Source organism: Babylonia areolata, chromosome 23, assembly GCF_041734735.1.
Source record: "Babylonia areolata isolate BAREFJ2019XMU chromosome 23, ASM4173473v1, whole genome shotgun sequence".
NCBI classification, from domain to species: Eukaryota; Metazoa; Mollusca; class Gastropoda; order Neogastropoda; family Buccinidae; genus Babylonia; species Babylonia areolata.
In genome coordinates, this window is record NC_134898.1 from 6,555,411 (window position 1) to 6,574,241 (window position 18,831).

Below are 18,831 nucleotides of genomic sequence, written 5' to 3' on the forward strand. Positions count from 1 at the left end.
CACCACACAGTATCAACTCTTCCTTCACCACACAGTATCAACCCTTCCTTCACCACACAGTATCAACCCTTCCTTCACCACACAGTATCAACTCTTCTGTCACCACACAGTATCAACAGTCTCAACTCTTCCGTCACCACACAGTATCAACCCTTCCTTCACCACACAGTGTCAACCCTTCCTTCACCACACAGTATCAACTCTTCCGTCACCACACAATATCAACCCTTCCTTCACCACACAGTATCAACAACCCTTCCTTCACCACACAGTATCAACCCTTTTCTTCACCACACAGTATAAACTCTTCCTTCACCACACAGTATCAACTCTTCCTTCACCACACAGTGTCAACTCCCCTTCACCACACAGTGTCAACAACTCTTCCGTCACCACACAGTGTCAACAACTCTTCCATCACCAGTGTCAACTCTTCCATCACCACACAGTGTCAACAACTCTTCCGTCACCACACAGTGTCAACTCTTCCGTCACCACACAGTATCAACTGTGGGTCTGTCTTGTTGATCGGTTGGACAATGATTGTGTAACATTCGTCGGTAGGGAAAAAAACCTCCCAGGTGTAGGGCTGGTCCTTAGCCCTTACCAATACCAGGTGTAGGGCTGGTCCTTAGTCCTTACAAATACCAGGTGTAGGATTGGTCTTCAGCCCTTACATATACCAGGTGTAGGACTGGTCCCCTAGCCTTACCTATACCAGGTGTAGGACTGGTCGTCAGCCCTGACCTATACCAGCTGTAGGACTGGTCGTCAGCCCTTACCTATACCAGGTGTAGGACTGGTCGTCAGCCCTGACCTATACCAGCTGTAGGACTGGTCGTCAGCCCTTACCTATACCAGGTGTAGGACTGGTCGTCAGCCCTGACCTATACCAGCTGTAGGACTGGTCGTCAGCCCTTACCTATACCAGGTATAGGACTGGTCCTTAGCCCTTACCTATACCAGGTGTAGGACTGGTCCTTAGCCCTTACAGAAAACAGGTGCAGGACTGGTCCTTAGCCCTTACCTATACCAGGTGTAGGACTGGTCTTCAATCCTTACCTATACCAGGTGTAGGACTGGTCCTTAGCCCTTACCTATACCAGAATCATCAGTCCTAACAGGTGCAAAGTTGTCTCCCTGGTAGTGGCGCCCTCTGGAGGGATGACGATCTGCTGCCAGGTTAGGGGCTGGGGGGAATGGTATCTGAGGGGGAAAGGTCTGTGGAGCCATGCCAGGAGGGGGGGCGGCAGCACCCTGAGGGGGCCACAGTGACTGCTGCATGTTGTTCATCATCTGGGGACCGCCACCCTGTGGACAGACATACATCACACACATCACTCACAGCATCTGGAGACCTCCACCCTGTGGACAAAGATACATCACACACATCACTCGCATCATCTGGGGAGGGTGGACAGACATACATCACACACATCACTCACAATCACATCGTCTGGGGACCACCACCCTGTGGACAGACATACATCACACACATCACTCACAGCATCTGGAGACCTCCACACTGGACAGACATACATGACACACATCACTCACATCATCTGGGGACCTCCACCCTGTGGACAAAGATACATCACACACATCACTCGCATCATCTGGGGAGGGTGGACAGACATACATCACACACATCACTCACAATCACATCATCTTGGGACCTCTACCCTGTGGACAGACATACATCACACACATCACTCACATCATATGGGTAGGGTGGACAGACATACATGACACACATCACTCACATCATCTGGGGACCTCCACCCTGTGGACAAACATACATCACACACATCACTCACAAACATGCACACACAAAAATACACACTGTTTTTTTCTCAATTACTTGGAAATTTGTCATGCAAAAATGTGTGTGGGTATGTCCATGAGTACAAGCATGGCATACCCACATCAACCCACAAAATTATATGCCAGTAAAAAGAAGCTTGTTTCCTACAGTGTAGTGTATACAGATCAAAGTTTTTTTCTTCCGTTTTATTTTTTTTGGGGGGAGGGGTGGGGGGTGGGGGGGGGGAGGGGTTGGCACCACTGGTATAAAAATAGGACAGCTCATTGGCCAGGAAAGATGAAGCCAACTGGACGCCATACGGACACTCGTATCCGGCTGTCAGTTCACTGAGAAATTGTCTGCTAACTGGTGGTAGTTTCTGAACTGTAACTCTGTATCTTCGATGAAATCACGTTATGCTTGCCCCCACAACATGCCAATTATTGTGTCTTGATTGATATCTGCCAATGGTTTATTTACCACAGCTGTTACAGGAAAACTGCAGTGACACATAGCACAAACTTGCTGGGGAGGCACACACTGGAATGTCAGCTTAACTAATGCTGCGAGCAAGTGAAAGATTGCCATGAAGCTGCTGAGCGCTTGGCTACATATAAGAAGTTACCGCTTCGCACTATATTGACACGAGTAGCAAAATGGCTGACTGAACACTTCCGCTGGCTTCAGTTAGTAAAGGGGCTCAAAGATGGCAATACCCACCTATTTTTAGATCAGTGGGTGGGCACACGTCTCCTTGTGATCAAGGCAATAAAGCCAAAAAAACTGGGGTCAAATTTTAACTTATTCATTAATTTTATTAATTAATTTCACCAGTTATATATCTAGATCTCTATATACCTGTGGCTTGAGCTATATGTCACAATGTAACCAGCAAATCTGCACAGAATGTAACCAGCAAATCTGCACAGCTGTACATCATACCTGATAAAATATGTCACTTGAAGGAGCAAAGTTGCCCCCAAAGCCTGGCCCTTGATTGTAGTGGAAGCCATCCTGGGGGGAAATACATGACATTTATACTCCACACAATGGCATGTAACATTTATGCTCAAGACCATGAGACTATAAAGTCATATCTAAATTCCACACCACAACATTAGACAGTCACATTTCAACTCCACACAATGAAATTAACTCTACAAAATGTTAGTCACACTTCAGCTCCACACAATGACATTACAAAATGTTAAGTCACATTTCAACTCCACATAATGACATTAACTCTTCAAAATGTTTGTCACATTTCAACTCCAAACAATGACATTAACTCTACAAAATGTTAGTCACATTTCAACTCCACATAATGACATTAACACCACACAATGACATTAACACTGCACAATGACATTAACATCACAACTCCCCACAATGACGCCAACACCATACAATGACATTCCATAGTCATATCTAACTCCACACAATGATACTAACTCTACAAAATGTTCGTCATTTCAACACCACACAATGACATTAACTCCACACAACATTAACACCACACAATGACATTAATTCCACACAATGGCACTCCACAGTCAGATCTAAACTCAACACAATGACATGACAGTGCCACATCTGAACTTCATACAATGACATCAGACAGTCACATTTAAACTCAACATGACAACATTTTAGTTAGTCATGTTTAGAATTGACACAATCATAATAACAGACATGTATTAAGTCTTCCACTTCCAAGTGTGGATATATCCACACTTTGCAGTAATTGCATTATCAACAGACCAGCCGGTCAACTGAGTACACTTACTTCCTTGCAAATGCTGAGTGCCTTGATGTGTGTTTGAAGTAATATCTCAGCAAATTTTCACTGGATTCGATGCATTTTCTAAAGTGAAAAGTTGCTGAGCATGTCTATATGGCTGCCAGGATGTACCGTACATAAGAGGTGGCAAGAATTTTGTTTGATTTTCCACACAATGTTGACAATGCAAAAAAACAAAAAAAAGCAAAGCAATAGAAAACAAAAGTAATGATTTAATCAACTGAGGTGATTCTGGTTATCCTGATAAAGATTACTTCCAAAAGGCATATCAGAAGGAAGGGGGTGGGGTCATGTTTGAAGTGGGTATGGAAAAAAACTTTTATTTTAGCTTGAAACCTTCATTCTGGGGTTTTCATTTACTATGAAACCCTCCAGATGAAAGATTCAAGCCAAAGTACTGCTTACAGTGAGCTTTCGTGTTGTAATATTGTGTGACAGTGTTTGTGGTTGTTTGGGTGGGAGGGGGTGTGTGTGAGTGTATGTGAGTGTTTATGTATAGTGTTTATGTTTAAACTGCACTTGGTTGTTGTGTCTGATGCATTCACAAATATTTCAGCACCATTTCCACCAATAAAATAAACAAGCTTGAATTTTCTTCTGTTTTTCAAAAAAAAAAAGTTTTTCCCCTCAAAATCTGAGTTATCCTCCTCTGAGAATTATCTCATCCTGTCAACAGTGAATTTATGTAAATTATTTTTATAATAATAATAATAATAATGGTACTTATATAGCGCTAAATCTTGTGCATAAACAAATCAAAGCGCTTACTTCTTCTTCTTCTTCCACGCTCGTGGGCTGCAACTCCCACGTTCACCCGTATGCACACGAGTGGGCTTTTACGTGTATGACCGTTTTTACCCCGCCATGTAGACAACCATACTCCGTTTTCGGGGGTGTGCATGCTGGGTGTGTTCTTGTTTCCATAACCCACCGAACGCTGACATGGATTACAGGATCTTTAACGTGCGTATTTGATCTTCTGCTTGCATATACACACAAAGGGGGTTCAGGCACTAGCAGGTCTGCACATATGTTGACTTGGGAGATCGGGAAAAATCTCCACCCTTCACCCACCAGGCACCGTCACCGTGATTCGAACCCGGGATCGGGACCCTCAGATTGACAGTCCAACGCTTTAACCACTCGGCTATTGTGCCCGTCACACTGTTACAAAACTCTTGGAATTTCACAGTGATCACAATATTACAAACACTTTTTCAAACACTTTTGCAGAACTGTAAAATCTCAATGAGCACGATGGTATACAACACTGAAAGAAACCCCTAGAAGTTCACAATGATTATGATGATATAAACACAACTACAGCCATCTAGCCCAACAATATGGCAGAGCTGACCATGGTGTACAACTGATGTAAATGACAGTACTACAGTGTAAGTGGGCACACAGGGAAAAAACATGATCATAAACATGATCACCACCACAGGGTGTATAAATGATCTAAACAGAAGGACTAGTGTGTACAGATACAAGAGCTGACCAACAGCACACACTTACAGGGTAGCACTGATTGGCATCATATCCCTGTACCTGACTGCCGTCTTCGGACCATGGCTCCCCGCCCTGGGATGGGGGAGGCCAGCCACCGCCCCACTCCATCCCCACCCCCTGGTGAGAGGTCACCGCCGGTGTGGGCAGCAGAGGTCCTTGACCGGCATAGCCTGCAACACACATGTGACATCATCCTCATAGCTAGACAACACAAGTATGTAAATATACTGAACAAAAACTCACTGAGATACAACTTAATTAGTTCATACAATAATTACATAAAAAAGTTGCACTTGATTCACATTTACTTGCACTGCTACTTAGATACAGTGGAGTTTAGCGGAAGGAAACGTGTACAATCCTACCATTCTTGTTGGACGAGTTGACTTTGGACGAGCCTTCAGCCTCCTCATCAGAGATGTCCATGCTGTTCTCATCCTGCTGCACAGTGGCTTGGTCCTGAGGGAAGGCAGCATTGTCAGGGGGGAGGGCTGGGGCAGGGGGTGGAGGCTGCTGGGCCAGGTTCTCCATGATCTGCTGATGCTCCTCCTGCTGAATCACCTCCGCTGCCTCCCTCTGGGCAATCCACTGCTTGGCCAGCGTGGCCCAGTCCACTGCACACAGGGGCCACCACACATCAGGGGGACAGCTAGTTTGTCATCATCATCATCACAGTATCATACCAGTTGTCCTGACTGACCACACATCAGGGGGACAGCTAGTTTGTCATCATCATCATCACAGTATCATACCATTTGTCCTGACTGACCACACATCAGGGGGACAGCTAGTTTGTCATCATCATCATCACAGTATCATACCATTTGTCCTGACTGACCACACATCAGGGGGACAGCTTGTTTATCATCATCATCATCACAGCATCAACCATTTGTCCTGTCTGACCACACAGAGGGACAGCTAGTTTGTCATCACCATCATCACAACATCATACCATTTGTCTTGTTTAACCACACATCAGAGGGACAGCTAGTTTGTCATTATTATCATCTGACATCATCACAGCATCATACCATTTGTTATGTCTAACCACACATCATGTGATCGTGTGTGATGAAAGAACATCTTTTTTTTTCTCTCTCTCTGATAATTACATTCATCCTTCTGAGGGCTAACATTCATGATGATTTCACAGTGCTGCAGATCTGGTGTGGAATGGTGTTGATCGATGCGATTCGCTTACCTTGATCGTGCGGCATGTTCTGCACTGTGGACTGCTGGATGGGCCATTGTCCACCCCATGGGTTGGCCCACATGGTCACAATTCTGAGATGGATAATCTGAAACTGTATGACACACTGATCAGCCCACCATGCAATCTGTCTGACATTCCTGCCAGTGTAACTTCTGTTCTTAAAGGTAATCAATCAATCATTCAATGATTAGTAATGAATAATCATAATAAAGTGCTCTTCAAAAGCACTGCTCCCTTACAGAGAGGCTCACGATGATTAACAAATTACATATAACAAGAAAGAAACAAAAATGATCAAGAAATTTGAAATAACCAATCTGTTATCACTCACAGCACTCCAAAAATTACCTGTTACAAAAGCAAAGCAACAATCATTAAGAAAAAAATATCAACCATGAAGAAACGATCACCATCCCCGTATCATGAACGGTACACACATACACAATCACACACATGCAAAACACACAAAGCACATAATCACATGCACACACAGCACCCCCACCCACACATACACACAATGGAAAAAGCAGCACATACCTCATATAAAAGCAAATAAGAATAAACTGTTACTCAAATGCAAGACAAAGATGTTTTCAGTTGGGACAAGAAAGAGTCTGAGCAAGGGGCTCATCACTCAATGAGTTCCAGACAATTTGGACTAAGAAACTAAATGATCAAGGACTGAGGGTTTTCATATTATTATTAGTGTTTGGCATCCAATATAACCTTCATCTGAAGATCAAAGAGGACAGAAATACTAATATAGTCATTAGTTGTGAGTGAAGAAGAGAGATACTGTGGAAGTGTGCCATTAAAAAAGTGGTATGCGAATGTGGCAATTCTGAAATGGATGCTGAATTCAGCTGGAATTTGGAAGCCAATGCAGCTCTGTAAGCAAAGGAGTCACATGCTCATGCTTAAGATTTCCATTTAACAAGTTATGCTGCACTCATCTGAACTCTGTGCAAACGACTGATCTGATCAGTTGGAAGACCCACGAGTACCGAATCCCAGTAATCCAAGCACAAGGTAACAGTGGAGGAGACGAGTCTGACCGTGGCAGTCTTTCAAGGACAGGAACAAATGCTGGCTATTTCTGAATTCCAAGCAAACCTGCACAGCAGATGGAGCTAACATACTGCTGCATGGACAATGCTGTCTCGATGTACACTGAGGTACTTGACAACAGGTTTCAAAACAACTCTATCACCCCCAATGTTACCAGACTAACTGTCCTCTAAACAAAGATGTGATGCTGAGCCCACTGCCATGACCTCAGTCTTGTCTGCGTTGAGTTTCTATTTGCTGCAGCTCATCCAAACCAGCAGGTGATCATACAATTTTGAAGGTCAAATAAAGCAGTGGGACATTAATTTTCGGATAATTCGGTATCATCAGTGAACACGTATGGTAGTCACAAGCACAAGAATTAATCATATTGTCAATGTACTTATGGTAGTCGCAAGCACCAGAATCGATCACATCTGAGAGAGGCTAAGCGTACAAAGTAAAAAGTACCGGCCCCATCACCAAAACATGGACTCAGCTGGAATACTCCATAAACAAGAGGACTGGGTGAAGACATAACCCTATTTCCAACAACAGACTGTCCACAGCCAGTTAGGTAAGACCTGAACCAGTCAAGGACAGTACCATCAACTCCAAAGGACACTCAACTCCTCAAGTCTAACAGGATGGCATAATCCAGTGTATCAAAAGCTGCACTCAGGTCAAGTACAGCTTGTACTGAAACAAGTCTGTCATCAGCCCTGGCAAACAGACCATCGAGATCACAGAAGACAGCAGTCTATTTACCAAGAAATGCTGATTTATATCAATTCACAAAACAATAAGAACAGGTAAACTTTCCACAATTAGAGTCCAAAAATAGATATCCATCCCCCACCACCACCACCCAAAAAAGTTTTTATCTTAAAGTAACTAAACGAGTAAACGTTGATCCTCGATTGATACGAAGCTTGGTGCCTACCGGAGATCCCAAGAAGTGTCACTGAACAACATCAGTAATTGTTACATCCAGTATTTCTAATTGGAGGAAGTTCGCTGGTAATTTGGTAGGAGATCTGGCAAATATGGAGTCTGGAGGAGGTGTTAAGGGTGACCAATCTGTGGATCAAGAGTCTGATTCCTGATTGAACTTTTCTGTTGGGATCGTACATTCAATCAGCCATTAGTGAAAAATTCATGCCGGAAAGCAAACTAAAGAATTACAACAGGCCTTCATTTCCCTGACACACCTGAACTGATGTAAGCATAGACTTTCAATGAACGAGAATTGAACATTACATCCGTTAATTCTTGGGGATGAATGGCGAGTTGCTTGCTGCACATCAATCCGGTATCGATGTCCAGTGTTAGCCATTTTATTTCATAGTTCTTACATTATAGTCCTCCTTCGCACTCATAAGCGGACTTGCATCAAAGAAAGAGGCTTGAAGCAAATGAATTACTCATTTACTGAGTATCTGATTCCTTCCTTCCTTCCCTCCATGGGTGAAGCGACCACAATCATTTGTTGATTATTCTTTTACGAATGGGAGGGATCTACAGGAAACAGCACAAACTTCAAAAAGAAAAAATGACATTTGGCTGTATAGGCTAGAAAAGCCTGGCTAACAATGCACTCACTGGGGGTAAACCACTTTGATCCATGATCCATACATTAAGAATATAAAATATTACCCAACTCCTCTCTTTTCTAAAACGTTTTTGGTGTGGTTCCAGGACACACACACAAAAAGTGACAAAAATCAGTTGTTGCTAGCAGTCACTTTGAATCCATTGGCACAAAGGTGCAAGCAGTATTGGCCTCCACACTGCCTGAGGTAGAACAATCCAGTCCCGAATAGTTCTTCGGAGGGATTCTGCTTGTCTGTATTATGTCCTGCAGTAACTCTGGGGCAGCTGTTCTGGATAGGAGGAGGGCATGTTAACTATGTCGAACAGCAGTTTACACAGCATGGCCAGTCTTGCCGTTTGCCGTCTTTGTTGGAGAGTGGGCCATTTCAGGTGATCAATGATGTCAGAAACGCTTGAAATGTTTCTGCAGCGCCTCATTATAAATCTTGCTGCACGTCACTGAACTGATTCCAGGCGACCGATGTCCTGTTGCTGGTGTGGACCCCAGACTGAGGATGAGAATTCGAGTACTTGAAAAAGGCACTGGACGGACAAATGACGTAATATATCGTTGTATGCCAATTGAAAGAGTTAGTTATCTCCTGAGGGTGGCTCTGACGATTATTTCATAATCGGTTCGCATACACTGCAAGATAATGCTTTTTACAATAATATGAAACATCCCTCGTATCAACGTGTTTCAAGCTACTCACTGTTTCTATATCGTCACAGCAATTTACGGCCTGCGAGAAGACAAGTCTGTCATGGCGGTCCAGTAAGAAATTTGCAAATATCTTAATATCGCATGCTTCACAAACAATTATATCAAACGCTTTTATTTCATCAACTACAACGAATTGATCATAATCAAATAATTAAAGTATCTTTTACTCAATTACATGAGAAGAAATACTCCATGTGTCCTCTGGATAATGATCCAAGATTAAAAGAAAAATGCACTGAGTTTCAGTTTCAGTTTCAAGGTGAGGTATCTGGGTTTACTGTTTTATGAATTCTCTGCTGGCTTGAGGATGTGTATGGCTCCTCCTCAAACAGCGTGATGCCTGTATAATTGGCTGATGACACCTGTACGTTAAACTGATGGCCAGTGTACTGATGTATATGTATATCTATGACAGTCACGCCCAACTGTGACCATAAGAACAGTTCAGTTGCTCAAGGAGGCATTACTACATTCAGATAAATCCATACAGACCACACCACATCTGTCAAGCAGATGCCTGACCAGAAGCATAACCCAACATGATAGTCAAGCTTTTACGGAATAAATGAACGAGGAAAAGAAAAGAACATTTATTGATAGATATATTAATTAAATTAAAAACTACTAAAGGATAATAATGATGATAAAAATGATAAATAAATAGACAAACACACACACACACATTGATACTTATCACTGCTCCTCAGTAACACACACACAGACACACACAAACACACACACAAACACGCACACATAACAGATATGCAACAATTTGCAGTCTTGCAGATATAAAAACCAAAACCAAATGTACACAGTCCAAACTCTGCACATAAAAGCACACGAGTCCCAACACATAAACTTACACACACACACACACACACACACACACACACACACACACACACACACACACTCTCACATGCACATACACATCTACATTGCCCATCTCCCACATTACTGACATGCACTCATACACATACATATTGCAACTCCCATGATATACATACACACATGCATATGCACAGAGCTCTCACGACACATATGTAATGTATGCACACACACACACACACACACACACACACACACACACACACACACACACACACACTCACACACACACCAGTCCCTCTGTCTTTCTTTCTGTGAGGCAATCAGTGATGTGCTGGTCTTTTACCTGTTTTTTAGGTACTCTTTTACTGTTTTACTGTATTTAGGATTTCAGATTCTTCCAGATGTAGACCACTCATTGTTGCTGTGCTACCAGCAAACCCATGGGCTCTCTCATGTCCCTTACACCTACATATCCAAAGCAGTATATCTATGTAAGCTTATGCATCTGAGAGTTGTGCATTGCTTCATGGGCTCCCCATTCCACTTTTTTTAATTTTTTTTATAAGAGGTTCACTGAGTCAGTCAGAATCATAGCATGTTGATTGCCAGGTGCGCAGATGACAGCCACTGGACAGTATGTGTCACAGCTTCAACTTCCATTGTCGGGCCGAAGGTTGTGACTTTGTAAGCAACACTCTCTTCCCTAATTGTTATTCCCTTTTGCTCCACAGTGAATCCCCAACCGGATTGGTCTTTGGTGACTGAACCATGTGTGTATATCATCTCCTCTTCTTTTCTGTTACCTTATATGAGCAGCTCTTTGTCAGTTCTGGTCTCTGGTCATTCCTGGCAATATCTTCCTAGACTGGCTGAAATGACTGTGTTGAAGTGCTGTTTGAAGTTTTCAGGGTTTTCTTCCCATTCTGTTTCTTTCATGTCTTGTAGCTGGCATACAAGATGGATTGTGTATTCTGCTTGTCCAGTCCATGATCATCCACATCCAAGATGGCTGCCTTTTGGTTCCTTAACTTTCTCATGTAGTGGGTTTTGAGGGTTTACCAATGCTCTGAAATAGGCCTTCACCTTTTCTAACTTGTTTCTGGCCTGTGTTGAGGGAAGATCAAGGCGGTATCACATGGTTTTATTAGGAGTGTTTTTCGTTGTTCCGAGGATCTGCCTCATAGCTTCATTTCTAATTCTTTCTTACTTTAGGAGGCTGCTTTTAGAAAGTGTCGTTAGCCGTAGTCCGTAGTTGATCACACTGAGATGAAGTTATTGCCATAACCGGAAGAGGTGGTATTGTTCAATGCCTTTGGCTGCCGTTGCCTTTATGACTGAAAGACCCTTTTGCATTTTAGAACAGTGCTTTCAGTGTGTGTGTGTGTGTTCTGAAGGTCAGCATCCTGTCAAACTGCAGGCAGCGTAGACAGACAGATTTATCGATGTGAATTCCATCAAATGAGACAGCTGGTGGTGATTTGCTCGCAATTTTGATGTTGAGAGTGCATGGCAATGTTTGGGCTTTCGCTGGACTGATGGAAGATCCCATATCCTTGCACCATTGGGGGATATCGTTCTGTTGTTTCTCATGGATAGCTGTAATTCTTTCTTGAGCATCTTTCAAAGTTTTGAAGACTAGGCCATCGTCCACAAGAGAAAGCTCCCGATCCATTGTTGTATCAGTGTCTGCAAGACTTGTAGATATTGTGGAAGACAGACAAGAGCAGTGATCATTGTGGCAGTCCAATGGAAAGTTTAGAGGGCGCAGACATCCAATATCCAAGACATAGGATGATGGTTCTTTCCCACTGAAGTGCTGCTGTTATCCATCTTGTAAGTGTCAAACTTGACTCCATACTTTAGGTCTGCAGACTTTACCATGTTGTATGCATTTTCCTGGTCAATTGCTACTGCTGATCAGTCTTTCTTCTTTTCCTTGAGATCGTCCTTCACATACCTATCATGCGAAAGCAGCCACATTTTCTCATGAACACTTATCCATTCTGTGCCCACCTTAAATAGGAGGGGGAATGATCAGTCCTTTGCCAGTTTCCTGGCTATAATGCGTTATCAGAACAGCAAAGAACTGTGACCAAGGTTTTCTTCCCATTCGATCTTTTGTTTCTGTTGCTGCTGTCCCGACAATCCAGGCTAAAATTCGATTTTAGTGTTGAGTGCCTTCCCACGTTACATTATCTCTCTCTCAGTCAAGATGGATTCAGGGCAGTCAGCGTTGAGATGGTACCATGAAAATGCCAACTAACCCCAAGGCTGCAGTGCTAAGAGTCAGTGCAGTCTTGCCTCCAAGTTTGAGAGTCTTAGTCCTTCACAAAAGACTAAGCTCTAAACAAATTCCCATTGCAATGGAGAAACCTGGCAGGCAATGGTCATACAGCTGTCACTTCATTGACTGTTGGCCCAACTGTAAGTTTGTGTCAATCTCTGATATAAGCCGAGCAAATTTTACAATGGCAGATCAGTTGTCATGTGTAAGTCCAGCTAGGCCAATCCGGCTACTGTAGTGGTCCCAGGGAATACACCCGACTAGCACAGCCCTAGCCTTCTACAACACTACTTACCAGTGAAAAATAAAAGTGGGGGTGGGTGGACTTGCTGGCTAGTGCAGGCGTGGGGTGATGGGAGGGGACCTAAACAGAGGTGTTGGAGGGTAGTGAGGGGAGGGGAGGTGAGTCTACTCTGTTGTGTCACAGGCAGGAGGCGAGTCTAGACTTGAAGCAGTCAAGTGACTCAGCTGTGACAACCTCCTGGGGCAGTGTATTCCATTCCGGGATGGTACGGGGGAAGAAAGACATCTGTCTGTACTGCGTCCTGCAGGCAGGTATGTCATAGTTGCAAGTGATGTTTTTCCTGGAGCTCAGCCTGCTGTCTGATGGTGTTGGTAAGTTGACTGAGTCGATGGAGATGAAACCATGGTGGAACTTGTAAAACATCTCCAGGTGATATTTTTTGCGTCTGACTTGTAGAGGGTACCAGTTAAGGGAGCTAAGGATGGAGCTGACACAAGATGTCTGTCGATGTCGGTTTGTGACCCATCTTGCTGCTCGGTGCTGGACCTTTTCGATGGCCTGGATGTCATTGGCTGTATAGGGATCCCACACAGATACAGCATACTCAAGGATAGGTCGAACAAGGGCTTTGTACACAGTTTCCTTTTTCTTCTTGTTTCCTATCTTCAAGTTGCGCCGAAGAAAGCCTAAGGTCTTGATGGCTTTGTTGGTTGTAGAACTGATGTGGGATCCCCAGTGTAGGTCGTCTTGGATGTTCACACCAAGATATTTTGTGGTGTTGACGTTTTCAAGCAGATGGCCATGGAGTTTGTAGTTTGGTGCAATCTTTTTCCTCTTCATTCTACTGACACTCAAGGTGGAGCACTTTTCCGCGTGGAATTGCATGGCCCACTGTTTCTCCCAGATGGAAAGGGAAACTAGGTCTTCTTGGAGTGTTTGCTGGTCAGCTTCCTTCTTGATTATTTTGTGGCCCATGGTGTTGCCTGCAAATAATCTGGCCTTAGATTTGATGGTATTTGGGAGGTCATTGATGTAGAGAAGGAAGAGACAAGGGCCGAGGACCAAGCCCTGAGTTGACTGGAATGTATTCTGAGATGACTCCCTCCACCACAACTGCTTGCTGCCTGTCCTCAAGAAAGCTTTTGATCCAGGTGTTGAGCTGACCTCTAATTCCATAGCGCTGTAACTTATGGTCAAGCACTGAGGGCCTGGTTGATCTTGTCAAAGGCCTTGGAAAAGTCTAGCACAATTGTATCCACTTGGTTTCCTTTTTACAGCTCAGTTATGGTTTCGTCAATGTATCCGAGCAACTCAGTGTGTTTCACAAGATCGTCCTCTTCGGAAGCCGTGCTGTTCTGGGCAGAGGATACCATTGCTCTCCTGGTACGTCATGATGTGGTTGGTGACAATGTGCTCCATCATTTTGCAGGCTACACATGTGAGGGAGATGGTCGATAGTTCTCTGCCTTGTAACGTTCTCCCTTCTTGAAGACCGGTGTGATGTAAGCCTGCTTCTAGTCGTGTGGCAGTGTTCTGGTGTTGAAGGAACTGCGGAAAAGCAGGGTGAAGGCTGGAGCAATCTCATCAGCAACTGTCTTTAGGAGCCTGGTTGTGATGCCATCAGGTCCACATGCTTTGTTGTGGTTCAGTCTGAGGAGCAGCTTTCTTACTCCTTCCTCTGTGATGTTGATGTCGCTGCATGTGGGGTAGTGGGGTAGTTCAGGTGGTAAGGGGCATCGTTGGTTGAAGTCCTTGAAGCTGAAGACAGACTGGAACTGTTTGTCCAGGACTTGGGCTTGTTCCTTTGTCAGATGTGACACTATAGCATCTCTGATGAAAAATTCCAAGATTTAACATACAATGCAAGTCAAGCTCACTGGCCTATAGTTTCCTGGTTCAGGTTTTGACCCCCCTATATATATATATATATATATATATATATATATATATATATATATGTGTGTGTGTGTGTGTGTGTGTGTGCGTGTGTGTGTGTATATATATATATATATATATATATATATATATATATATATATATTGCTGTTACCTCAGCCATCTTCCAATAAATAAATACTCAAGGGAAGAGCTAACTCTCTGTTCAGTTCCTTCTGACCATTGACCACCCCATACCACTACTAACCACCACTGACCATCACTGACCACTGAACACAACTGACGGCTACTGACTACAAAAGATCACTTACCGCTACTGACCACTGACTAATGCTGACCACTGGTAACCACTGAACATTATGGTCACTGACTACTGCTGATCACCGACCACTGCTGACTGCCACTGACCACCACTAACTGCTGACCACTGAGCATTACTGATCACTACTGACCACTACTGACAACCCAAAAGTGTATGTATGTATGATAGTCAGTCATGTGCGACATGACCATCAGAACAGCAGTGAGGTAACTGCTGTCCCAACTATATGGGCTAGAATTTGATTATAGTGGAGAGTGTCTGGCCAACCACTCTCTCTGCCAAGAGGGTTTTAGGACAGTCTGCGTTGGGATGATTCAGATGAGCCAGTGCAATCTTGCCTCCTAGTTTGAGAGTCACAAAAAACTAAGCTGTAAATGACTTCCCACTGTAATGGAGAAATCATTGATCCTACTATGATTGAATACACATAGGCCTGGGGGAATTTATACCACAGGCGAATATATACCTTGAATGGGGAACATATACCTGGGGGAATATAAACCTGGGGAAACATAGACCTACCTTTTTGTGGGACACATGAAACTGGGGAACTCAGACCTGGGGGAATATAGACATGCTCCCAGGCTTAGCATGCAAATACTTCGTCCCCCTTACCCACTAAAGCAACTGCCAACGAAGGAAATAATGATAATAAATCAGTGGTTACAAAATTACTCGGTCAGGAGAAATGGTCCACCTTTCACCCCCACCCCCACCCCCCCCCCCCCCACCCCCCCACACACACCCCTAATAAATTTGTCATATGCATTTTTTTTGTGCTTTAGAGTGTATAGATCACGAAAAAATCATGTTAACATAAAAATTCTTGGGACTCACTGTCCCTTCTGGCAGGGTAGGGATCGGGATGTGCAACAAAAAGATAAAGACATGATTTTTTTTCTTCAGGGCATCAGTCAATCCGTCAAGGGGCAAGTTATGTCACAATGGAATAATACCGCTGATTTACACCAGATTGTCATTCATTTCAAATTAGTATATTATTCAATAGCGTGTCTTTTCAATGCTTCATATGAAAATCTATCTATCTACATAGATAAACAGATAGCCTGCATTCTCAGTCAGTCACTTCGCTTGCAAACAGGGCAGCTAAACTTAAACGATCACAATTTGTTTTATTCTTCACATGGTCACTGAGGCACACCTCAAGCCTTCCTGTGGATTACGCGCCGTTTTCCTCTGTGTCTGTTTAAAGGGTCTGCATATATCTTTAGATCTTAAGAAACTGAACAGAGTTGTGAAGCAAGAACGCTATATTCTGCCGACTCTTGAAGATATATATGCAGAATGGATCGATGGTATTCACAAAACTGAAAGCAACATCAGGCTTCTGTCAGCTTCCACTTGACTACGAGTCAGCAAACTCACGACTTTTACCACACCGTTTGACAGGTACTTCTTTCGTAGTCTTCCAGTTGGTATCTCAACAGCTCCTGAAGAGTTCCAGCGAAATATGGAAACAATCCTAGGCAACACTGACGGAGCTGAGTGCAAAATGGACGATATCCTCATCCATGCAGAAAACATGGAAGACCACGATATATGTCTCAGCATGGTACTTCATCGCTTAACAGATGCTAGACTGAAGCTGAACAAAGAAAAATGTGAATTTCGCAAGAAAGAAATCAACTTCTTGGGCCCCATCTTCAACAAGGATGGGATCAGCCCAGATCCTTCAAAGCTGGTAATATTCGGAACATGAATGATTCAAGCAGATCTTTCTGAATTATGAAGGTGGCTAAGAATGATAAACTATCTTGACAGATTTCTCCCTGATTTCTCAAACGTCATGAAACAACTGAATGACCTCCACAAAGACAACTGGCTCATCTGAATGATCCCAACGCAGACTGTCCTAAAACCCTCTTGGCAGAGAGAGTGGGGATGTAACTTGGCAAGATTCTCTACTATAATCAAATTCTAGCCCAGACAGCTCGTCAGTTATCTCACTGCTGTTCTGATGGTCATGTCGCACATGACTGACTATCATACATACATACACTTTTGGGTGCTGGTCCGACATGGTCAGTTGTCAGTAGTGGTCAGCAGTGATCAGTAATGCTCAGTGGTCGGCAGTTAGTGGTGGTCAGTGGCAATCAGCAGTGGTCGGTGATCAACAGTGGTCAGTGACCATAATGTTCAGCGGTTACCAGTGGTCAGTTGTGGTTAGCAGTGGTCAGCGGTCAGTAGCGGTAAGTGATCTTTTGTAGTCAGTAGTCGTCAGTTGTGTTTAGTGGTCAGCAATGGTCAGTGGTGGTTAGTTGTGGTATGGGGTGGTCAGTGGTCAGTGGCAGTCAGCAGCTGTCAGTGGTAAGTAGTGGGCAGTAGCCACCAGTGGTGGTCAGTGGTCAGAGGTGGTCATCAGTCAGTAGTGGTCAGTGGTGGTTAGTGGTCAGTAGTGGTTAGTGGTTTGCGGTCATCAGTGATCAGAAGTGGTCAGCTGTCAGTAGTGGTCAGCGGTGACCAGAAGTCAGCGGTCAGTGGTGGTCAATGGTCAGCAGTGATCAGTACTGTTCAGTAGTGGTCACTGGTGGTCAGCGGTCAGTAGAGATCAATGGTGGTGAACAGTAGTCAGCACTGGTCAGTAGTGGTCAGTGGTGACCAGTAGTCAGTAGTGGTCAGCTGTGGTAAGTAATTGTTAGTAGTGGTCAGTAGTGGTCTGTGGTCAAAACTGGTGAAAAAGTACTGATATTGCATAAGATATAAGTTAACAATGGTTCCAGACCTGGGGGAATATGGACTTGGGTGAGCAGAAGACCTGAGGGATTAGAGACCTGGGTAATGAGGTAGTGGTAAATTTGGGGGAACATAGGACTAGGGGAACATAGGGATGAAACCACTCAGTTCTTGTACACAAACACACGAACATACATTATTTTCCTTTACTTCGTTTCATTTTTTGTCTTTTTATTTTTCTTTCTTTCTGTCATGTATTCATTCATTTCTTCAGCCCCTTAATTTCGTTTTTCAACTGTTATTTTTCTGTCTTTTTTTTCCTTGCCCAATTTCCCTTTATTTCTTCTTTCTTTCCTTTTGTACTTCTTTCCTCAATTTCAATTTTCATTGCTTTCTCAATTTTTTTTCTTTTTTTAAATTCCATGCGTCTTCGTTATTTTCTTTCTTGTTCTTCATTTCAGCAAAACAGCGACAATATGGCATTAGCTTTGTAAGATATGTCGCCGATCGGTTTGAGCTCCGCTGAATTGAGCGGATAACACACAGCCACACTGTCTCTGTCTCAGAAAATCGACTGTCGTTCGTCGCATCGTTTGATTCGAGCTGCGAGTCTGCCTAGCGGCAAGCTGCACCACGAAACAAAAGCTGACAGACAAGAAGCAGCCGCTCAGTTCACCAAACGTCTCGGGGCAATCTGCAGTCTTTGATCAGACAACCACGACCTGCTGTCCCGTGCAGGCTGACAGGTGAAACTTGTCACACGGTCGCTGTCTCTCTCTGAACTCAGCTGTGGAGCTGGAAAGCTTGCTTTGAATGTCTTTTGTGGTGAGTAATTTTTTGTTGCAAAATTTGCTCATGGCAAGC

The 18,831-nt window shown here is 43.7% G+C and overlaps 1 protein-coding gene across 3 annotated transcripts in view; it reads right to left on the reverse strand.

Annotated features, from left to right (window-relative positions):
• Window positions 1-9,762, reverse strand: part of LOC143298353 (uncharacterized) — a 29,270-nt gene extending 19,508 nt beyond the window's left edge. For 2 of the 3 annotated variants that reach the window (XM_076611242.1, XM_076611239.1), the window contains exons 1-6: window positions 9,687-9,762; window positions 6,322-6,424; window positions 5,483-5,731; window positions 5,124-5,287; window positions 2,747-2,818; window positions 1,098-1,311 (exon numbers count right to left, since the gene is read on the reverse strand). In XM_076611242.1, the coding sequence (XP_076467357.1) occupies window positions 1,098-1,311; window positions 2,747-2,818; window positions 5,124-5,287; window positions 5,483-5,731; window positions 6,322-6,394 (772 nt within the window). In that variant the 5' untranslated portion in view covers window positions 6,395-6,424; window positions 9,687-9,762. The remainder of the gene's footprint in view (window positions 1-1,097; window positions 1,312-2,746; window positions 2,819-5,123; window positions 5,288-5,482; window positions 5,732-6,321; window positions 6,425-9,686) is intronic. The other variant, XM_076611241.1, reaches the window with a different exon arrangement.
• Between the last annotated feature and the right edge of the window lie 9,069 nt (window positions 9,763-18,831).